Source organism: Brachyhypopomus gauderio, chromosome 8 (genome assembly GCF_052324685.1).
Source record: "Brachyhypopomus gauderio isolate BG-103 chromosome 8, BGAUD_0.2, whole genome shotgun sequence".
In the NCBI taxonomy this organism is placed as follows: Eukaryota; Metazoa; Chordata; class Actinopteri; order Gymnotiformes; family Hypopomidae; genus Brachyhypopomus; species Brachyhypopomus gauderio.
In genome coordinates this window covers 7,777,936-7,799,193 of record NC_135218.1, presented here as the reverse complement: position 1 = coordinate 7,799,193, position 21,258 = coordinate 7,777,936, and the positions used below count along the sequence as shown (strand labels likewise).

Sequence of the window (21,258 nt, the reverse complement as noted above, 5' to 3'; positions counted from 1 at the left end):
ATATACGTTTCTGGTTACTTATATCAAGCCACCAGTCCGCACAAAGGAACAGTCCTAAAGTGACATCTAGTGGCTGAGGTGAATATTTTATAATACATTATATATTAAAAGTTTTGCTTTACATTGTTTTGGGCGACGACTCGTAATAACCTGTGATATAACTGACCCGTTGGATAATTAACTTTTTTTTACATTAATTCTTATCTTTAATTAATTCCGCGCTGCTTTCTCTCAAGTTCCGGAATCGGGCCGCCGGTTCGCCGTGAAGTGTGTATCGGCTCGGCGGGCTATGACGCGTGTGTAAAGGCGGGGCCTTTACGTGCTGCTGCTACAGGGACACCAAGATGGAAATGCAGGGGCTCACCGCTGCCCAAAACACTCACTACCAACATGGCGCCCCGCCTAACTCCGCTTCGTCTCCGCTGGGAACGACGACGGAGAGCGTTTCTAGCTCCGTTTCGACGAAAAACGACAACGGGGACCATTCCGAGTCGCAAAGCGACGACGACAACAACAACCGGCCCAGGTCCTCCTCGCTTCGCCTGCTGGCGGAAAATGGCAGCGGTTCGTGTTCGTCTCTCTGCCACAAGCGGAACGACGGACGCGGCGCGCCGCCGCGAGCGGCGAACGTTGAGCTGTGTCGCGTGAACGCGCAGGGGGAGTATGGCGGTTTGGAGCTGAAATACGGCGGGGACCACGACGAAGACGGCGCGTTGCAAATGGCGCTGCCCCTTTTCGACGGGGAGGACGGGTATGCGGAACACCCCGGGCGGCGGCGCCGGGAGGAAGGTCCCTCCCCGCCGTCGGCAAGCGCGTCTCGCTCGGACGCGAGCGTCGGGTCGGCCGTCGGCGGAAACTCCGAGGAGTTTTACGTCGTCCTGAACATAGTGCAGGAGAACGGGCTCGGCGACGACAAGGGACGACAAAAAACACGCGAAGACGGGGAGAGGGGGAGCGGTGAGACCGCAGACCCGTGCGGGCCCGTGGAGGTGCAGCAGGACGGCTCGACGGTCAAAGCAAAATCCTCGTCCGTTTGTGGGTTTAGTAACTTGGGTGCAAATTCTGCTCCAAATGGTGAAACTGGAGCCCGTGGGAGACGAGGGTTGTGCTTCGAGGCCCAAAATGGCAACGTGATGTCGTCTGAGAGCAGCGAGACGGGTCGTGGTTCTGATGGGAGGCTGTCTGATGTAGTGATGGCCTGCGATCACCCCACATATGTGGGTCAGGCCTCGTGTGAGCTGAACGAGTGTGACTCTAAAACCTGTACTGTGCTGCCAGAGAGCACAGATCCTCATGAGAGCGGAGAGATGATGGAGGCGAGTAACAGTGCAGAGTACATCACGGACTACGTGAACCTCGGTGCTCCTGATGGACCTTCTGCAGCTGCGCACGAAACCTTCTCTGGGACTATTATGATCAATAACCAAAGCATTATCGTGACTATCGAGAATGGGGTTTTGACCCTGGCTGCTCCTCCCGAGGGCTATTCCTACAAAGAGGACGGGATGGTGAGTCTGAAAGAACACTTGGGTATGAAAGACCATGAAGACATAGTTCTTCTCAACTACGATGGTGGGACCAAATCTATCGGGAAGATAAGCAACGTTGGGGGTGGTGGTCAAGAGGACTCGAGCGCCGAGCCGGCGGTGAGCGACTCGGAGCTGACGTTGGCCGACGACTGCTCGCTGTCGGAACTCGGTGCCACCCTGGACTCGTGCCATGCGGTTAAGCAGGAGGATGGAACCTTGTGCGCCATGGACGCGAACTCCACAGGGCCGGATTCAAAAGGCACACGCGAGGACGAGCTACAACCCGTGAGCCTCGGTCCGACGGGCTTGGCCAAGAAGGGGACCCTGGTGACCTACCGCTGCCCTAACCCCGGCTGCTCCAACACCTTCGACAGCCGCCAGAAGCTCAAAATGCACCTCGTGTTTCACACAGAAGACCAGCGGCCCTTCAAGTGCGCGGTGGAAGGCTGCGGCTGGTCCTTCACCACGTCGTACAAGCTGAAGCGGCACCTGCAGTCCCACGATAAGGTCCGCCCGTACAGGTGCGAGTGGGAGAACTGCGGCAGGCACTTCACCACCGTCTACAACCTGAAGGCCCACGTCAAGGCCCACGACCAGGAGGACGCCTTCGTGTGCGACATCTGCAGCGAGAGGTTCCGCAGCGCCACGCGACTCGCCAACCATCAGAGGACGCACTTTGAACCCGAGAGGCCCCACAAGTGTGAATTCCCAGGTGAGGGTGGATCGTGATTTTTCTCACGGTTGCGTTTGAAATTGCAGATGATGAGGTTTACATGATGTTCCTTTTGTGTGTGTGTGTGTCTCCCAGGATGTGAAAAAGCTTTCATCACCTTCAGTGCCCTGTTCTCCCACAACAGAACACACTTCAGGGAGACTGGCCAGTTCACCTGTACATACCCAGGCTGTGACAAGCGCTACGATAAAGCCTGCCGCCTCAAAATTCACCTGCGCAGTCACACAGGTGCCTGCACGCGGCCGCCCGCCGTACTCGCACTCACACACGACCCCTTCAACCTCCACCACAAACACCACCATTTGTTTCTGTCTGTCTCCAGGTGAACGGCCGTTTGTGTGCGACTCAGAGTCCTGTGGCTGGACCTTTACTAGCATGTCAAAGCTGTTGCGACACAAAAGGTTTGTGTGCGTCCGTGCGTGTGTGTTATCTCGTATATTTTGCAGTCCTCTCATTCACACCCCCCCCCCCCCCCCCCCCCCGCAGGAAACACGATGACGATCGGCGGTTCATGTGTCCCGAGGAGGGATGTGGGAAGTCCTTCACTCGAGCCGAGCATCTGAAGGGCCACAGCATCACACACCTGGGCACCAAGCCCTTTGAGTGCCCTATGGCAGGTTGGCATCGTCAGTTCTCCCAGCAGCCCACTAGTGTAGACGGTGGTGTCAAAGCTGCCTTAGATCTTCTTCACCAATTAGTGAAAATATGTATTGGGTCATTGTTGTGTGTTTGTATGTACTTTTGTCTGCAGGCTGTAACGCAAAGTTCTCGGCACGCAGTAGTCTGTACATCCACTCTAAGAAGCACCGTCAGGACGGGGTGTGTCTGAGGAGCAAGTGTCCTGTGGCAGGATGTGACAAGCACTTCTCATCCCGCAGTAGTCTCAAGAGTCATATGTTGAAACATCACAACCTCAGCCCAGGTACACACCCACCCACCTCCACATAAACATCCACCTACACCCACTCACCTCCACGTACACACTCACCCACTCACCTCTACGTACACACTCACCCACTCACCTCCACGTACACACTCACCCACTCACCTCCACGTACACACTCACCCACTCACCTCCACGTACACACTCACCCACTCACCTCCACGTACACACTCACCCACTCACCTCCACATACACACTCACCCACTCACCTCCACGTACACACTCACCCACTCACCTCCACGTACACACTCACCCACTCACCTCCACGTACACACCCACCCACTCACCTCCACGTACACACTCACCCACTCACCTCCACGTACACACCCACCCACTCACCTCCACGTACACACTCACCCACTCACCTCTACGTACACACTCACCCACTCACCTCCACGTACACACTCACCCACTCACCTCTACGTACACACTCACCCACTCACCTCCACGTACACACCCACCCACTCACATTGTGTCGTTCCTTCCCCAGATGTGTTGAACCAGTTGGAGAGCACAGCCACACTGACACCCAGCTGTGAGCTCACCAGCGCCGCCCAGACCGCCAGTGTGCCCGCCTCTGTGGGGGCGGAGCTCAGCAGCCTGGACCTCTCCTCCCTGTTTTCCAGCATGTCCCAGGGCGCCACCGCGGCACCCACTGGCCCAGCTACCCACTCAGGCCCCGCCTCTTTCTCCATGGACATGTCTCTGGTCAGCAGCGGCATTCTCACCATAGACCCGGCGTCGGTCGGCCCGCCCCTGGGAGGGGTCAAAAGCGTGGACCCCCTCATCTTAGCGGCAGGGGCAGACATGGGCGCGCACGTCCTGGACGCCGCCCTGGGCCACAGCGGAGGGGGCGGAGTCCTGCAGCAGGCCGCGCTGCAGTTGGACGACGTGCAGACGGTGAACCCCGAGGCGCTGGGCGCCCTCACCGCCCTGGCCATCCAGAACACGCCGGCCGCCGAGCAACTGCAGGCCCTCAGCTCATCCAGCGCGCTGACCGCCGAGTCCCCGTCCTCCTCCCTCACCCCCTCCCTCGCTCCTCTCTCCTCCTCCCTCGTGCCCTCGCTCGCCTCCTCCACACTGGGGGCCGGGGCCCCTGTGCCGGAGCTCCTCTCTCCCCGGCCCAAGGCAGACATCGGGCCCGGCGAGGCAGCCGTGGGGCCCTTGCTGAGTGGAGTGGAAGTGCTGAGCCAACAGGAGAGCAGCAAGGGCATGAGCCAGTTTGTGTTCCCCAGCCACGGTGCCTCCTACACTGGGCAGAAAGAGGCGGAGCTTCCTTCAGCCACGCCCTGTCCCTTTATGGTGAGGGTGAATGACACGAACATGTACTAGTCACTTACAAACACATCAGCACAAAGAACATTAACGTAGAAAATGGTTCATTAAATGGCTGATAAACATTTGAAATGTTGAGTTGAACGTTTATGTTCCCATTGCTTAAACCGTTTTGTTCACATGGTGAGTAAGTGGATCTGGGCGGTGCTGATGAATAACGCCGTTTCCTTCGTCTGGGCCCTGAAGGAGAGCTGTGGTTCTGCGCGCACAGACTACAGAGCCATCCAGCTGGCCAAGCGCAGGAAGCAGAAGGGCCCGGCGGCCGGCGCCGGCACCACGACCCAGAGGAAGACTAAAGGGCCCAAGGGCCCTGCTGCCCCAGGAGCCCTGGCTCCAGCGTGTGGTCGCTACGGGGAAGGGACTGCGTCGACCGCAGGGGGGCTCGCGATCCGAGACCCGGTTACTGGAGCCCAGTACGTACAGATCCAGCTTCTGCAGGTCAGTGATGATGGACACACTGGTGATAGTTACTACACACTCTCAGCCAGGGTAGTGTTCTCATTAGTTTGTGTGTGTTCTCCAGGATGACCCTGCTACTGATGGAGACCTGGCCTTCCAACTCAGCTCCCAGACCTCCAGTTCTCATTCCCAGCTCACGGTGGACCTGCCCGTCAACATCCTACAGGTCTCTACACTTCCACCCGTTAACTGGGCACAATGGCGAAATGGAAGCTGATGTTAGGTCTAATTGGCTAGTAGTCAGTCCCCTTGCAGCCTGATGTCATAGTGGGGTGTTTGTGGTGTGGTAGAGATGGTGATAGTGGAGTGGTAGTGGTTGTGGGGTGGTAGAGATGGTGATAGTGGAGTGGTAGTGGTTGTGGGGTGGTAGAGATGGTGATAGTGGAGTGGTAGTGGTTGTGGGGTGGTAGAGATGGTGATAGTGGAGTGGTAGTGGTTGTGGGGTGGTAGAGATGGTGATAGTGGAGTGGTAGTGGTTGTGGGGTGGTAGAGATGGTGATAGTGGAGTGGTAGTGGTTGTGGGGTGGTAGAGATGGTGATAGTGGAGTGGTAGTGATTGTGGGGTGGTAGAGATGGTGATAGTGGGGTGGTAGTGGTTGTGGGGTGGTAGAGATGGTGATAGTGGAGTGGTAGTGGTTGTGGGGTGGTAGAGATGGTGATAGTGGAGTGGTAGTGATTGTGGGGTGGTAGAGATGGTGATAGTGGGGTGGTAGTGGTTGTGGGGTGGTAGAGATGGTGATAGTGGGGTGGTAGTGGTTGTGGGGTGGTAGAGATGGTGATAGTGGAGTGGTAGTGATTGTGGGGTGGTAGAGATGGTGATAGTGGAGTGGTAGTGGTTGTGGGGTGGTAGAGATGGTGATAGTGGAGTGGTAGTGGTTGTGGGGTGGTAGAGATGGTGATAGTGGGGTGGTAGTGGTTGTGGGGTGGTAGAGATGGTGATAGTGGGGTGGTAGTGGTTGTGGGGTGGTAGAGATGGTGATAGTGGAGTGGTAGTGGTTGTGGGGTGGTAGAGATGGTGATAGTGGAGTGGTAGTGGTTGTGGGGTGGTAGAGATGGTGATAGTGGAGTGGTAGTGGTTGTGGGGTGGTAGAGATGGTGATAGTGGGGTGGTAGTGGTTGTGGGGTGGTAGAGATGGTGATAGTGGGGTGTTTGTGGTGGTTGTGGGGTGGTAGAGATGGTGATAGTGGAGTGGTAGTGGTTGTGGGGTGGTAGAGATGGTGATAGTGGGGTGTTTGTGGTGGTTGTGGGGTGGTAGAGATGGTGATAGTGGAGTGGTAGTGGTTGTGGGGTGGTAGAGATGGTGATAGTGGAGTGGTAGTGATTGTGGGGTGGTAGAGATGGTGATAGTGGAGTGGTAGTGGTTGTGGGGTGGTAGAGATGGTGATAGTGGGGTGTTTGTGGTGGTTGTGGGGTGGTAGAGATGGTGATAGTGGGGTGTTTGTGGTGGTTGTGGGGTGGTAGAGATGGTGATAGTGGAGTGGTAGTGGTTGTGGGGTGGTAGAGATGGTGATAGTGGGGTGTTTGTGGTGGTTGTGGGGTGGTAGAGATGGTGATAGTGGAGTGGTAGTGGTTGTGGGGTGGTAGAGATGGTGATAGTGGAGTGGTAGTGGTTGTGGGGTGGTAGAGATGGTGATAGTGGGGTGTTTGTGGTGGTTGTGGGGTGGTAGAGATGGTGATAGTGGAGTGGTAGTGGTTGTGGGGTGGTAGAGATAGTGATAGTGGAGTGGTAGTGGTTGTGGGGTGGTAGAGATGGTGATAGTGGGGTGTTTGTGGTGGTTGTGGGGTGGTAGAGATGGTGATAGTGGAGTGGTAGTGGTTGTGGGGTGGTAGAGATGGTGATAGTGGGGTGTTTGTGGTGGTTGTGGGGTGGTAGAGATGGTGATAGTGATTGTGGGATGGTGGTGGTGGAAGTGGTGAGTGTGGGGAGGACATAGATGGCTTAGAAGCAGTTGGACAGCTTAAAGGTGGTATTGTAATGATTATGATTTTACAACTCATCTTGTAACATTGTTTATTTTGTAAAATAGATTGTAAATATTTTGGTTAATTCACAGTATTGCTGTACATCTAACTAAGCTAAAGTTTCCTTGTAATATGTATGTATTTGTATATGTGTGTTTTAGCGTGTATTCTGTAATCAGTTCTGTAATTACTATGCAGTACATGGCAGCGTGTCATTGCCTAGTGTAATGTCATACATTTTGCTGTGTCTCATCAGTAGTCGGTACTGTACTGAAATGCGTATGTGTTTCTGATCAGGAGCCTTCAGCCATGACTGAGGATGATAACGGCTCAGATAACTCCCAGTTCACGGGCAGCACCATCAACCTGCAGGACCTGGAGTGACGGCACTCCCGCACGCCAGCGAGACACCGCGAGGGCATCACTCGCCGCCCTGTGTCTCCCTCTGCCTGTCTGTCTCCTCGAGACATGAAAGAGTCTGTCTTGAAGGTGTCTCTTTCTGTGGTGCCATGCTGAAGACAGTCCAGCTCAGGGGATTTTCCACTGGAGAAAGAAGGGCTAGGCCTGCTCACTGGACAGTGTTCACGAGCTGCTTCTGATCGTCGTAGGCCGTGAGTTTGGTTTAGAATGCCTGATTATGCTTAAATGACATAACCCCCTTCCCATGACCACTCAGCCAGGAGCAACACACCTTTAACCCGTTTCCTGTTTTCAAAATATGGTCCGGTAATTTAGCTCCACGGTGTTTGAGGCACAAACCCAGTGTCGTGTACTGGTGGAGGTGGAATGCTAAGGTTGCCAGGAGAACCATCATATTTTACCTCTCCCAATCTAGAGTCCCACTATCACGTACTGTTAACAAATTACATTTGGGGTCAGTTTTAATAGGCGTCGAGCTGTCACAAAGGTGTTACAAGCGTTCATTGTAACAGTCTTTGTTCTACAGTGCTCAGTAGGCTACATCTGTTCATCTTCTGTTCTCGCTCTGTCTCATGATGAGACACGGTAATGTGGTTACCAAAGCTGCAATACCTAGGTTTGCCGTGAATAAGAAATAAAACCTCTTTGTAACAACGCTTATAATGCCTCTTACCTAAACGTCACGCAACAGTGGGCTCTGGTGTGGCTTCGTCGGTTGGTTGAACAGCACAATTAAATATGAAGCCGTACTGTGGTTTATGCAGCAGGCTGCTTCTCAGTATGTGTGACAGGGACTCTTCTCTCCAAGCACCCATACCCGTGGAGGAAGAACTTCTGTTTATAATTTTAAGTTTTTATTTTTTATGCCTTTTGTGTGGTATGTAAAACGAGGATTCAGTTGTTGATGGTCTATGTTTAATTATGAAACAAATATTAAATACTACTTTTTTATAAATTGTGTACATGTCTGAATTTTTTTAATAATAAGTCATCATATTGGTGGTGTGAGTATACAAAACCTGATTATCCATCTTCATTTCTACATGTTAGTCTACTGTTAGGCATGATTGATTATGTAGGTTTGGAGTTTATGTTCTCCAAGAAGGCACCCGCGATGGCCCAGTGCACCTTTGGTGAAACTACTGTGACAGTGGTGAGAAACGGGTGCTTTAGGTGAAGAAGTAAAGATGTTCCTCCTTCTCCTTGTCTGCGATGTCGTCGTGCTGGTTGTTCTTGAGCTTCGGAGCAGGAGGCTGTGAGCGTGGCCTCAGCTTCCGACCCGACTACAGAGGGACAGAGAGCACATGGACCATTGTAGACTTGTTCTAACTCACTAAAGACTTCTTGTCCTGGTGTGTTGATGTATAGTGTGTTATATAGCGCGATACGTTCATCTTGAACTAACCGTTCTCTTGATTTCAGCCTGCGCTCTCTCCATTGCTTTCTTCGTCCTCTCTTCCTGGTGCTGTTTCTGCTGATGGATCTTCTCATCTCGTAGTCTACATGGACAGACAAAGGCAAGGAATTGATATGCAGACTCCCAAGCGTTGGGTGTTTAACGGACCACAGACCGGGCGAGGCATTGCGGCTGGTTTGGTGATGGGACCTGAGTCTCCTCTCCTTCTCCTTGGCTCTCTCGGCCATGGCGAGCCGGTCTGCAGGGATCACCTCCATGTTCTCCAGCAGTTCTCCCAGCTTGCTCTCGATGGCCGTCAGCATCTGCAGCGTGCTCAGGTTGGCCTCGCTGTCCCCCACACAGCTCTGATAGACCTCCTCCACCTTACGGCCCAGCGCGTCCAGAGTGCTGTCCTGGCAGAGGGTGAGGACAGGCGTGCAGATCAAAAGCGGAGCAGGGGAGAAGAGAGAAGTTCAACTTTGGCTGCTTGCCAGGAACAGTAGGACACTTAGAACAGCTTGAACTACTGACCACTAGAGGCAGCCATCATAATTCTGTATGTGACTTCTTGACTTATTACTATTCAGAAAGTAGATATAATACAGATGCAACTCAAAAACATTCATAGTTGGTTGTTTTTTTTTAAGAGAAGGTACAAAGAAGACAAAAGTGTGAAAATGATGTTTCATTGTCAGAAGAGCTCAGTACATGGTGAACGGTTTCTTTTCAAGCTGAATTGGTAAAGTGTACTTTGTTGTTTTTCTTTTCCGTGAACCCTAAGAAGGGACTGTTTCTACATTCTTGGTCATATTTTTAATGATCATTTTAGAGCAAAGATGTGAACATGTGTAGCAACAGCACAGTCTCACCTCTTCTGCTTTATACTGTCCGAAGTTGAAGAGTCTGGCTTTGAGTTCTAGTTCGGCAGTTCTCTTGTTCTCTCTCTGAATGGCCTCCGTCATAACATCAATCTGCCGCTTAAGCTGGTTTGCCTCATGTTCCCTACATGTGCACATCATTTGACACAGAAACCTGAGGTTCAACGCTTTCTCCCCCTAAAAGGTTCCCCACAGTGTTCCTCTAGTGCACGATGTATTCTTTCTCCACCAACACGGCTATTTTAAACTCAAAATGGGCTGTCAATTATCTGATGAATTCAACCAACCACAGGCAATTATCAATGGCCACAATTTAATACAGTAAAATCACCAATAATACACTCATTCTGAATCTGTAAGATCATGGAGATTTTTTACATGTTCTTGCGGGTTTGTTCCGTGGTCTGCTTGAATTCCTCCAAACTCTCTTCGGTCTCCTGCGAGTTCTGGATCAGAGAGAGGTTCTGCTCTTCCAGCTCACTCAGCAGGTCCAGCAGCTGTTGGGGATCCGTGAAATACAGTTCTGGCTCCTCCTGCGGGGAGCACATTTATCATGACAAAGATGAAAAACGGGCATCACAATCAAAATGAGTAAAATGTAATTTCCCTCTCAGCTTGTGCCTATAAAAGATGATCAGTTGGTCTGGATTGGGTTCAAACTGACCTCATATTCTGAGCTGTCGGTGTCTGATGGTGAACCCCTGCAATCGTAGAAACAAGCAGTAGTCCTTAGAGAAATATCATCCTAGTGCATCCCACGTTGAACAGCCCAAGTGCACGAGTGTCTGAGTGCATGTCAAACCCACATTTTGCCGCTCTGAGATGTTGACTTCACACTGCGCCTGGATGGAGCCCGGGGCGTGCGAAGAGGGGGTAGCTCTCCAGACCCTGTGTAGCTCCTTTTCTCTCGACCTGTGTGCGAACAAGAGTCCAGTGTAGAAGGAGAGCAGGCCAGGATTAACCGGCACCGGTAACGAGATTAAGCACTAAAGCGCTAAAGCACCATAAAAACAACGGTCATGTCAAATACAGGTACAGCATTTCAGTATCTTCAACAATACAGAGGTGGGAGTGCTCAGCATATCATTTACTATCACAGTATGAATCTGCTTGATTCAGATTTAGCGGACGTCTGCATCGTACATATGAGCACTAACAAACACCAGGTCTGTTGTGTGTAATAAGCACTTTATCCGGTCCCTAATCTCACAGGCTCCTGGTAAGTTTCATTAGGTCCCTTTAGTCAAAGCATTCACCTGATCTAAGACCTGTAAATAAGGTCAAAGTGCATCACAACACATTACATCTTCACTTCTATTCTTAAACTCATCGAGCTTCCATCAGTGATGCGATCATCATGATGCTTGTGTCATTGTGCCGCCCTTATATGGTGGATCCTCTGATGGGTGACTACATACGTCTGTGGGACAGAGGGGTCTTCTTCCCTTTCTGTGTCTCTCTGCTCTTTCCTTCACACTCGTTCCTGCTTGTCGTCTTAGGGACCAGACCTCTCTTCTTCTCTCTCTGGATGTCCTGCCACTCTGGAGGAGAAAGCTTAAACAGAAAGTCCTTGTAGAGTTTGTACTCCTGCAGTGTTTCCTCATACTTGGAGATGTCACTGGAAGAGAGATGAATGAATGAATGAATGAATGAATGAATGAATGAATGAAGCGATGGATGGATGAGAAGAGCAGCTTTTGGTTCCAGTGTTTGACGGTGAAGCATGTAGCTACCTCCTAATGGCCACCATTTTGGCAGTGATCCTCTTGATCTCGGCCACTTTGTCCAGCTTGGCTTTGGTCTCCTGCTCAGCTCTAAGTAGGTGTTCCCACACATGCAATAATGCACACAACATCTATTAGCACTGCAATCATGCAGCTCTCACTTAAATGTCAGCAACACTGGGGACGTGTTTTTGAAAATGAACATTTTCATTCTCAGTTTAGCATCTAGAACGTATCATTTCCTTTACAAAACACAGCTGAAATACTTACAAGTACCTTAAAATGAAGTAATGTATACATTGTATAGCCTTGTGTGATTATATACTTTTGTGGTACCTTCAATTAGTCCTGAACAGTTCCTGTTGTTTAGACTATTCTTGGTGCAAAAATAGCTACTACCTATTTTGAACAAGCTTGGAAAAAGAAAACTCTTTTATGAACATGAAACTATGTATTGCATCACATAAATCTAAATATTAGTAATACTTAAGCAGTGTTTGTGAATATGGACAACTGCTTTATGTTAACAAAACTTTTGCAGGTACATAATCTTACTTTCCTGAACAATGACAAAAATATTTCAAAACATGGCAAGGTGTTAATTTCAGGATAGTGTATTTGTGTTTGCACTGTTTCAGGCAGCTGTCAGTTTGTGTTACATTTTTATGGCCTCTGCTGAGTTCCTGTCGTTTTCTTTGAGAAATTCATCAAATAAGTTGGTGTCTTCCTCTAGGAGCTGCTCAGCCTTCGCTAACTTCCTCTCTTCATGATTCGCCATCTCCTCTAACTGCTGGATCTCACCAGTCTTTACCGCCAGGGCATGCTGAGAGAGAGAGAGAGAGAGAGAGAGAGAGAGAGAGAGAGAGAGAGAGAGAGAGAGAGAGAGGGAGAGAGAGAGAGAGAGAGAGAGAGAGAGAGAGAGAGAGAGAGAGAGAGAGGGAGAGAGAGAGGGAGAGAGAGAGAGAGAGAGAGAGAGAGAGAGAGAGAGATGAGCAGAAGGAAGTGTGTGGGTGAAAAGAGTGGGTATAAAAGAAAGGGATGAGGCTTACGGAAGGGTGAAGCAAAGAACTGAAATATAAGGAAACATGCTGAATATAGAAGAACCCAGAATGAGCAAAGCAACCATGTCAGGCTGAATGACCACAAGCACAAGGCGTCAAATCTCACCTCCAGATAGAACATCTCTCGCTTCCTGTTAAGGAACTCACGTGTGGTCTCTTTTCCTATGTTATGATCTAAAGCAGAGCAGCAATCTCTCACTAGCATGAAATAACAATACAATAGTTCTAACTGGCAAGGTCATATGTAAACTAAGTGTTTTGGTTTCAGAGTTTTCCCAGAGAAGTGTGTCCCAGCTAAGGAAGTGTGTGTGTGTGTGTGTGTGTGTGTGTGTGTGTGTGTGTGTGTGTGTGTGTGTGTGTGTGTGTGAGTGTGAGTGTGAGTGTGAGTGTGAGTGTGTGTGTGTGTCCATGCCTTTTGCACACGTTCCTGTCTCACCTCTCGTCATGATCACCTTGCACGCCTCCGTGTCTTGGAGGAGACGGGCAGTGGTGTGTTTTCGGTTTGGTGTACACTCTTCCTCTTCCTCCAGGTCCTCTCTCAGAGTCTTCCTCAGTTCTGACTGCCTAGCCCTCATTCTCCCTACGTAGGTCTTCTTCTCATGGATAGGTAGTGACAGTTCTCTCTGGTATTCCTGCATACACGTAATGATCGCAATGATGTGTTCCTAATGGCTCAATAAATGTGATCCAGTGAGAAAAGTATAACATTTATCAATGTGCTCTAATTATACAATATTTTGCATGTAATTAACTTTTGATTGTAAAATGAAATGTTACAAGGTATATTTAACTTGCATCGTTTATTTAGTTAGAGTCCAATTTATCAATGAATATGATGTGGTTCAGGGAACAATAATAAGTGTTGTGTGGTTATCTGAAAGGCGACTTACTAGTTTTTTCTGAGCTTTCTCTGTGTTTCTGATGAGGAATACATCGTCTTCAGGGATCACAAAGGGGTTCCGTTGAGTCCTGACCCCATTAGAGCTGCTTTCTTCAAATACACACACAACAGAACACAGAGTACAGCCACACTTCACACAATAAGGATTCATAAGACTGAAGCTGTCTACTGGTAGAAACACTGTCAGTGTAAGCGTTTGCTTCACAAATGTTAGTCTAAGCGACGTTCTTAGAAATGTAGGTCTGTTAACGACTATGTAAATGTGCTGTTTAACAGTCTATCAAATTGATACTAGTTGCTTTTTTCCCTTCGTTGTCGTCTTGCATATATTTTTACGGTAATGGTCAGGCGCATGTCGGAGGAACAGAAGTATGTTATGCTTACTCCGCACTGCAGGGCCCGATAATAACATCGTGCAAACAGGAGCAAATTGTAGGTGTATAGAATGAGCAAGTGTCTGCAAAACAAACCCAATTATAGCTGGATTAAAATGAGCAAAACTACTCAAATGAAACGCTCAGCAGTTTTCATCATAAACTGAAAGGTCTACCAGCTACATACTCTAAAAAACAAGCAGAATTAGAATGCGGTTAATAACTCAAATGTATGTGATTACTCTGTAACTACACAGCTTATCCGTAATACCTAAAAGCAATACGAGTCGTTTTAAATAAATGTTTGCAGAATTTCATTTTCAGCTTTGATAGTCAATCCAATTGCAAATATGATTATCAATAACGTTCTACAAGAACTTACGTAACGTAAAAACTCGGTAGCTTCGCTGATGTGACCGAAGAATCGAACGTTTCGAGTTAGTTCTTAGAATTACTCAAACGACTAATCTGCAACTCATTTGTGGGGCAGTTCACAAGTTTGTGTTCCGTTACCCTGGAAACATTATTTAGCTTGTTCTGAATTTGAACAACAGGTGGCACTGCATCATAACATACCAAATAAATATGTTGCGTTTCTGACAGTTTGAAAATTTCACGTTTAATGTAATTCTGCAGTCATTGATATATTTTCCCATATTCACTCACTCGATAGTGTTGCTGCATACAGTCTTATCTCTTACAGTGTTTCCTTGTCTCGTGATCGTTTAATAGTTCTTTTTCATTTCCTATGTACAGCCACACGTGTAAGCAACAATTTTCTCATTGCATATATTTAGAGGACATAACTACCTTCATTTGATTCTTCGCTAATGTCCACTCTGGCCTCGGGAAACTGATATTTCCTCATTCCGCTCCCTCAGCCAGCAGTGCAGGTGATGTCTGTGGATAATTGTAGCGTGCATTCATAAATAGCAACTAGACTCCTGATCCATATAACTGATGACAGTCTGAAATGTGTGCTGGGATGTGGGTGTTGGTACAGTGCAATTTGAACATTGTAAAGTTATAATCATGCATTATTCTCTCTCTCTCTCTGACACACTCTTCTTTGAATAACTGAATGATAAAGCATAGCCTAATGGCATCCAAGTTACATACATGCACATTTATTTAGTATTCATTAATAAGTCTAATATCTTGTAGAGCCTACATCACTGTGGAAATAATTTGATTCTATAATTGTTATAAAATATATAATTCTACATACATATAACCACATATCAATGACAGCATTAAAGAATAATTGAACCGTCGGTGCCTTTGTTGATTTGCTGATCAGAGGATTTTACTGTGCTGTACAATGCATTTTTATTGTGGTTGGCTCTACATACACTGCACGTGTATTTCTGCTCATGCATGTACACATACACACACACACACACACACACACACACACACACACACACACACACACACACACACACACACACACACACACACACACACACACACACACACACACACTCTTGTGGGGTCATTCCCAGTCTTCCATGTGATGAGGAGAGATGGCTGATTGCTCCACTGTTAACATTGAAAGCACTTGGCGCTGAATTGGATAATGTTGCAGCAATACTGATTTGCAAAGCCACCATTTCAAAACTTACAGTGCAAGGTCAAGGTTGACAGATGTCTGAAGACCAGTTTTTGTGTATGTGTAAGACATCCAGCTAAAACTTTCATTTGAATGTGGAACTCAACACATGAGTTCATGAGTTCTTTGGGTTCACCCACTTCCTACTGGGTGCTTGAGTTTCCTCATAAAACCCCAAAGGGCTTGCTTCATCTCTTAGATTACATTAGATCTGACTGTATCAGCTGTTAGCAGTCAACTCCTCAAAACTTAACAATATACATATTTTACAGTCATTGGGTTTTAATCTCTTTTATACAGTGTAATCATTAAAAGTATCCTGCACTGTGCAAGATAGAAAACTGTCATGTACTCCTGGCTCTGAGCAGAAGGGAGCAGATAAGCCACAACGTTGAGTTAACAGGGTTCTCATTCTGTGTTCAGCAACGTAGAACACTTAGACTCCCAACTTAGAATCAACCAGATCTCCTTCAGACACAATGTAATCGATAATGCAAACAATTTCCTCGCTGCTACGATTTCTTGTCCATTCACATTTCAGGCATTTGCACACTAGCCTTGTAGGTGGATTACTGTTATAATCTCCTGCAAATAACTAAAAATAATTTACACTAGCAGGGATGAGGATGATGGCTGCCTCCAGGAATAGTGTTTGTGCGGGAAAGCTGCCCGTTTGTGGCTGCAGTTCTTACTTAGATTACAAAGCATCCCACAAGAGGGTTTCGTTAACTGATGTGTTTGTCTGGGAGATTGAGTGGGTTGAAATGAAATGGCCTTGTTTACAGCATATCATCAGACAGGTTTATTTACATGTGTTGTGTAGCTGATGAATCATGCAGTGGAGGTAATAATGTTCATCATGGGTGATCGCTGGATTAACCCGTGCCTTCAACAACTTCAACAACAACTCTTTCCTCCGGGTCCTTCCTGGATTCAGTTATGCAGCTGTGCAGTAGCTGATGGGTTGCTTAGTCGCAAGGGGAGGAGGAGTCCCTGTGTCTTTCACCTCCGGTGAGAAAGGGTAGCACATCTGGCGTGTGTGTTGATTGAGCAGTCAGCTCCTGCCTGGCCCAGGCAAATTGCACTGAAATATATTTTGATGTCAAATAGATATTCTGTTGTGAAAAAAAAAAACACTTGGAATATCTTCTACACAGATTGCGCCTTGTTTTCTAAAATAGTGTCATGCCGTGACTTCTTGCAGTTGCTAGATTTATTCCCATTCAATATCACGATTGCTTCACTCTCATTTAAACACATTGTGTGGAGCGTATGTCGGTGTGCAACTAGGGCAAAGGCAAGAGTGTGATCCGTGAGACAGGCGGGCTGCTACTGCTGTGTTGGAGTAAGGGCCTGTCTGTGTCTGACTCACTATACCTTCTACCAGGGGCCCTCTGAGGGACCCTCAGCACAACACAAGCAGCACAGCTGTGTATTCTACACTTTAGCATCTTACAGCAGATCACAGGTAAGCATCGTTGGCACATGTGTGCGTTCGTGTGTCTGCATGCATATGTGTGCATGCACATTGTTCGAGTTATTTGTTTATATTACTTTGTGTGTTATCGGCTAACAAATGAATCAAATGCATCAGTATTCCAGGTTAGCACTTCTTAATTGACCCAGTTCTTGAACCAACACGGTTCACTCAGTACTAGCAGAGAACAGTCATATGCGCCCTGCACGTGCCCGCAGATGTGTTCTCTCTGCTTGCTTGTGTGTATTTTGGAGGCTTTCACTGGGTGGAGAGAGGAAACACGGGGCTAAATTACAACACCCTCTGAGACAATTATGTGAATACGCTTAATTACCCGAGTTCCCCAGAATAACCTTGACACAGGATGCTCTCCCATCTCAGAGAATGACAAAACAAACATGGCGTTCTTGTTAACATCTCGTTTTCTGTTGCCTCTGTTAGAGTGGCTGTGCACAGTAACCTGTGTTCAGCCACCCCTGTGCAGACTGGCCTGTGCACTCACGTTAACTCACTCACTACAATTACTTCGTCCCGAGTGACTCCATACTCCATACAGACGTCTGTGTAGTCTATCATACTGACGGGATTGTCCCCTATCGTGCCTTCTGGTAAATGATGTGACATAGACATTGCTTATCTATTGCTTATAAAATCCACAATCCTCGTGCTGTAATAGCAGCGCGTGCATGATGTGTTTTTCTGAATGCCTGTGCGATGTGACGTAGTGTTAACGAGATCGCTGCTACACGCCACGTCACGGGCTGTTACACTGACCCTGTGACAGCGCGCGACACGGGGATGATGGCCTTTCTGTTGGCGCAGAAGATCTACGTCCGCCTGAAGTTCTCGTTTCGATTACGTTACATTAGTGTAACATAGGTTACAACTCCTTGCACGCCTCGTTTTTATCGGACAACGTTGTATCGAGGTACAAAAGCGGAATCTTTGGTGAAACCCCGACTGAAATGCACTGAAAAAATAACAACTCTTTTCTGCAGATGGACGTTTTGGGGATGCAAATGGTTTTTGTGTCCCGTGAGGCATCCACACATATCCGCACATGCAGTTCTTCTACTGACGACAGCCATGGAGACCAGCCCTCCCAAACTGCTGGCCAATGACATCGCGTATTCGGGACGAGCCTTCGCCGCCTGCCTTTCATTCTAGCGTCCATAACACACCGTGCAGTCATGTGAGCCTAATATAGTACAACCACCGAGCAGCGTATCTGCCCAGTCTGTAGCAACGTCGCTCGGAGTGTCTCAAGGGCAAGTTACCCATTACGGACGTATTTTAAATGTTATTATATTTACGAATAGTTAAAAACTGTGGAAATAATTCACTGGATCTATAAATGGTTGCTGGAAAGGGGGTAAGCGTACGAAACTTGCTCTTTTTGCTTCTCTGCGTTTTGCATGGCACGTCTTTCAGGAAAGCGCGAGTGTGCGTGTCGCTTCTGTTTTCATCCGCTGCAGCGCGCGCGCCGCCCTGCACGAAAACATGTTGACGTTAAGAGGCCGTTACAGTATCTGTCGCATCGGGGTTTGACGTTTGCGTGGCTTTGTGTCGTCGAAGTAAATATACTCGTGAATACTCATGACTCGATATATTCGTATAACTGTGGAAAATGCGAATTTCTGACGGAATTAAGCCCCGTAGCTCGCCACGCGGTAGCAGGCGGGATGTTTTCGTTTGCAGTATAGTACAACTAAACGTAATAAACACACGCGCGCGCACACACACACACACACACACACACACACACACACACACACACACACACACGAAGGAACGCTCTTAGAATACACAGTGGTAGAATTAACATTTAAATGTATAGTTTTATAATATTATCAATAATTTGCCATTCCTTTCATTCGTATTAGTCGTGAGTAATAACGTAATAATAAGTGACCCTTGATTTAAAGTACACCAAAGGGAATCACAGTGAATGACCTAATAAACTTGACCAATGGATCGTTACACTTCTGACCAGCGTGTGTAATCGCTATCTCTTTTCGCCCACCGTCACCGATTGAAGTTAATTTATTGCATTTAATGTAATCGGAGTAGCACATGCACGGATGATTTATGCACTATTAAAAGGGCTGAGCTCTCTTCTGCCTCACGCGGTAATGTTGATCATGTTTGACAGTTTTTCAGTGGCGCGCGGAGGTTACTCTCGGTCACGAGACGGAGGGGCGCGTGCAGGGGCGCGTGAGTGCGGCAGTTAGTCAACCCTTATCATGTCGTTATAGGACAAGTTCATGTCAAGGAAAACACATAAATATTATTTGATATTATATCTTCCACCGTTTGTCTGGTGGTACAAATAAGCAAAGAAAATAGTTATATTCATATTTTAGGTTGTAGTACCTGTAATGAAAACAAAACCAGCCTAAATTATTCTCCAGTGTCAGAGACACTTGATATTCAGCGACACGTGATATAGCCGGATTTGTGAACTATAAGCTAAATTGTAATCGGTGGTGTGATTTGAAGTAGGTTATTTTTAATCGTGTCGACTGTTTGAAATAAGAGTGGAAGGCTTGTGAGCGCTCTTTAGGGAGACGCTGTCACCGAGACTGCCCGCGTACTTGTAATGGAAACAAGCAGAATTTCATATTTGACATAGTTGAGGATCGCGAACCCGAGCACAACCCGAGCAAGCGACTATGATAATAGATCTGGAGATGGTTAATAAATCTGTACTGAGTCACGAGCTACTGAGGGGTTAACTTATGTTACATTTCCTCTTCACCTTATCTGGGGGGCTAGAGGGAGGATTAGGGATAGACGAGTGATGTTTCTGCATAATCTGTACTAACAAAAGTATATTTAAGCAAAACAAATTACAAAACAAGGTATCTGACCTCATGTCTTACTCTCTGTATAGGGGCATCCTGGAGCTTCCGGTATATGTGAAAAACGCTAAATTGTGGAAGCTGTTGGACTGAAGGTGTTCGGATTTCATGACTTCTTCATAGCCTGGAAAATAACACTGAAGTTTTTTCTGACATTAAATATAGGAGTATCTCATACATATCTGGATAAGAGAATAAATCCAGGGAATGGTGGATCACTTCCTCCCAATTGAGGAGAACTTCCTGCCTTACAGTGGCATAGAGCCAGCCTCACCTCTTGTGTACCTGTCGGACATGGTTTCAGACTCGGGGAACTACCAGGTGATGCCTTCACCATTCTCAGAGGATGAAGCCAGTGACGCATCGAGTCTGTGTTCCTGTTCTTCACCCGATTCCCAGGTCCTGAGCTCCAGCTATGGGAGCTCATCAAGTGTTGAGAGCCAGGACAGCATCCTCAACTTCTTGCTGTCCCAGACTTCCCTGGGGGGTGGATGCGGTGGCAATTCTGGGGGGAGTGCTGTAAGCCCAACTCCACTAGCGAACATCCTTTGGGACTCACAGAGAGACAATGTGAAAGAGGAGAACTTTGACTTTCCAGTATGGTCCTCCTCAAATATGGAGGAGACACCTGTTGAGCCTTTCCAGCCCACTCTGGAGGAGATTGAAGAGTTCTTGGAAGAGAACATGAATGGGGTGATAACCCTCAAACATGAGCCTAAAGAAGATGGTTCACTGCTGGGCTTGGAGCTGGAGCTGGATATGGGGTTTGGGTCGGGAGTGGAGGTCATGGAAGAGGTATCACCCAGAATACCAGAGAGCAGCACCGCTCGGTCTGAGCTGCATCCTGAGCAAACTGTTCCAGTGGCCAGTCTCCTGTCCAGCTCCGCAATTGGCAACAAGACCAAAAGCACAAAGAGTTCTCAGTGTATTCCCAAACCAAGCAGAGACACAGAGGTTGTGATAAAACAGGAGGCACAAAGCAGACCTGTGTCTACCGAGGACAGCAGTAACACCAGTGCCGGATTGCCTGTAATTCTCCAAATCCAACCTGTTCAGATGAAACATGAGAACCAAGGGCTCAGTGGGGCTGCCGCAGCCCCCACAGTGACTCAGACCCCAGCCCCAGCTGCAGACATTAAAATCGCCCAACTGCTGCTGAGCATTCAGGGACAGACCTTCGCACTGGTCCCGCAGTTCCTGCCCCCTTCCCCCTCCTCGTCTTTAGCCATCCCTAATCTCAATAGCTCATCTAAATTTGTGCGGATTGCTCCCGTACCCATTGCAGCGAAGCCTGCTGTGAGCGGAGGAGATGGCGTTAGCTTGGGAGGGTTCCAGGGTGGACTCCTGGCAGGTGGAGTGCAGAAGTTCCAGAAGAACCCAGTGGCGGATCTTATCAAAATGCACAAGTGCAACTTCCCAGGCTGTGCCAAGATGTACACCAAGAGCAGCCATCTTAAAGCTCACCTGAGGAGACACACAGGAGAGAAGCCTTTTGCCTGTAACTGGCCTGACTGTGGATGGAGGTGAGGATGTATTTGTGTTGATGGGCTAGGGCACATGGGTGGTGGACAGTAGATGTGGCTGGTTGCAGA

The 21,258-nt window shown here is 48.1% G+C and overlaps 3 protein-coding genes across 6 annotated transcripts in view; 2 read left to right on the top strand and 1 right to left on the bottom strand.

Moving 5' to 3' along the window:
• The first annotated feature begins 314 nt into the window (after positions 1 to 314).
• Positions 315 to 8,301, top strand: LOC143521359 (zinc finger protein ZXDC). The gene is made up of 9 exons (XM_077014142.1): positions 315 to 2,241; positions 2,338 to 2,490; positions 2,585 to 2,663; positions 2,749 to 2,879; positions 3,014 to 3,184; positions 3,696 to 4,507; positions 4,727 to 4,978; positions 5,064 to 5,165; positions 7,260 to 8,301. The coding sequence occupies exons 1-9, from the start codon at positions 345 to 347 to the stop codon at positions 7,344 to 7,346; spliced, it is 3,684 nt and encodes a 1,227-aa protein (XP_076870257.1). The 5' UTR covers positions 315 to 344; the 3' UTR covers positions 7,347 to 8,301.
• Positions 8,302 to 8,330: 29 nt separating this feature from the next.
• On the bottom strand, positions 8,331 to 14,219 carry cfap100 (cilia and flagella associated protein 100). 2 transcript variants are annotated; one of them, XM_077014144.1, is made up of 15 exons: positions 14,099 to 14,219; positions 13,727 to 13,799; positions 13,332 to 13,432; positions 12,878 to 13,073; positions 12,548 to 12,615; positions 12,040 to 12,203; positions 11,390 to 11,470; positions 11,075 to 11,274; positions 10,463 to 10,568; positions 10,321 to 10,357; positions 10,035 to 10,189; positions 9,648 to 9,780; positions 8,989 to 9,191; positions 8,788 to 8,881; positions 8,331 to 8,665 (listed from the first exon to the last, which is right to left on the bottom strand). In XM_077014144.1, exons 2-15 carry the CDS (start codon positions 13,752 to 13,754, stop codon positions 8,552 to 8,554), a joined length of 1,680 nt encoding a protein of 559 aa, XP_076870259.1. In that variant the 5' UTR covers positions 13,755 to 13,799; positions 14,099 to 14,219; the 3' UTR covers positions 8,331 to 8,551. The 2 variants fall into 2 exon arrangements, with proteins under 2 accessions (XP_076870259.1, XP_076870260.1); XM_077014145.1 differs by lacking the exon at positions 13,727 to 13,799 and having other exon boundaries at positions 14,099 to 14,198.
• Positions 14,220 to 17,638: 3,419 nt separating this feature from the next.
• The window catches only part of LOC143521358 (Krueppel-like factor 15), a 10,736-nt gene continuing 7,116 nt past the window's right edge, over positions 17,639 to 21,258 (top strand). Inside the window, exons 1-2 of one of the 3 annotated variants that reach the window (XR_013132728.1) lie at positions 17,639 to 18,177; positions 19,699 to 21,189. Coding sequence is in view for 2 of the 3 variants with exons in the window: in XM_077014141.1 (XP_076870256.1) it covers positions 19,874 to 21,189 (1,316 nt within the window). In the remaining variant the exon portion in view is untranslated. The remainder of the gene's footprint in view (positions 18,178 to 19,698; positions 21,190 to 21,258) is intronic. The other 2 variants (XM_077014141.1, XM_077014140.1) reach the window with 2 other exon arrangements.

Excerpts from the sequence above, each read along its gene's own strand:
- LOC143521359 (XM_077014142.1), top strand. The coding sequence starts at position 345 with ATGGAAATGCAGGGGCTCACCGCTGCCCAAAACACTCACTACCAACAT. Across the intron at positions 2,491-2,584 it reads TCACCTGCGCAGTCACACAG|GTGAACGGCCGTTTGTGTGC; the intron begins GTGCCTGCACGC and ends GTCTGTCTCCAG. Across the intron at positions 2,664-2,748 it reads AAGCTGTTGCGACACAAAAG|GAAACACGATGACGATCGGC; the intron begins GTTTGTGTGCGT and ends CCCCCCCCGCAG.
- cfap100 (XM_077014144.1), bottom strand. The coding sequence starts at position 13,754 with ATGTTATTATCGGGCCCTGCAGTGCGGA. Across the intron at positions 10,190-10,320 it reads CCGACAGCTCAGAATATGAG|GAGGAGCCAGAACTGTATTT; the intron begins GTCAGTTTGAAC and ends TGCTCCCCGCAG. Across the intron at positions 9,781-10,034 it reads GAACAAACCCGCAAGAACAT|GGAACATGAGGCAAACCAGC; the intron begins GTAAAAAATCTC and ends GTGCACATGTAG.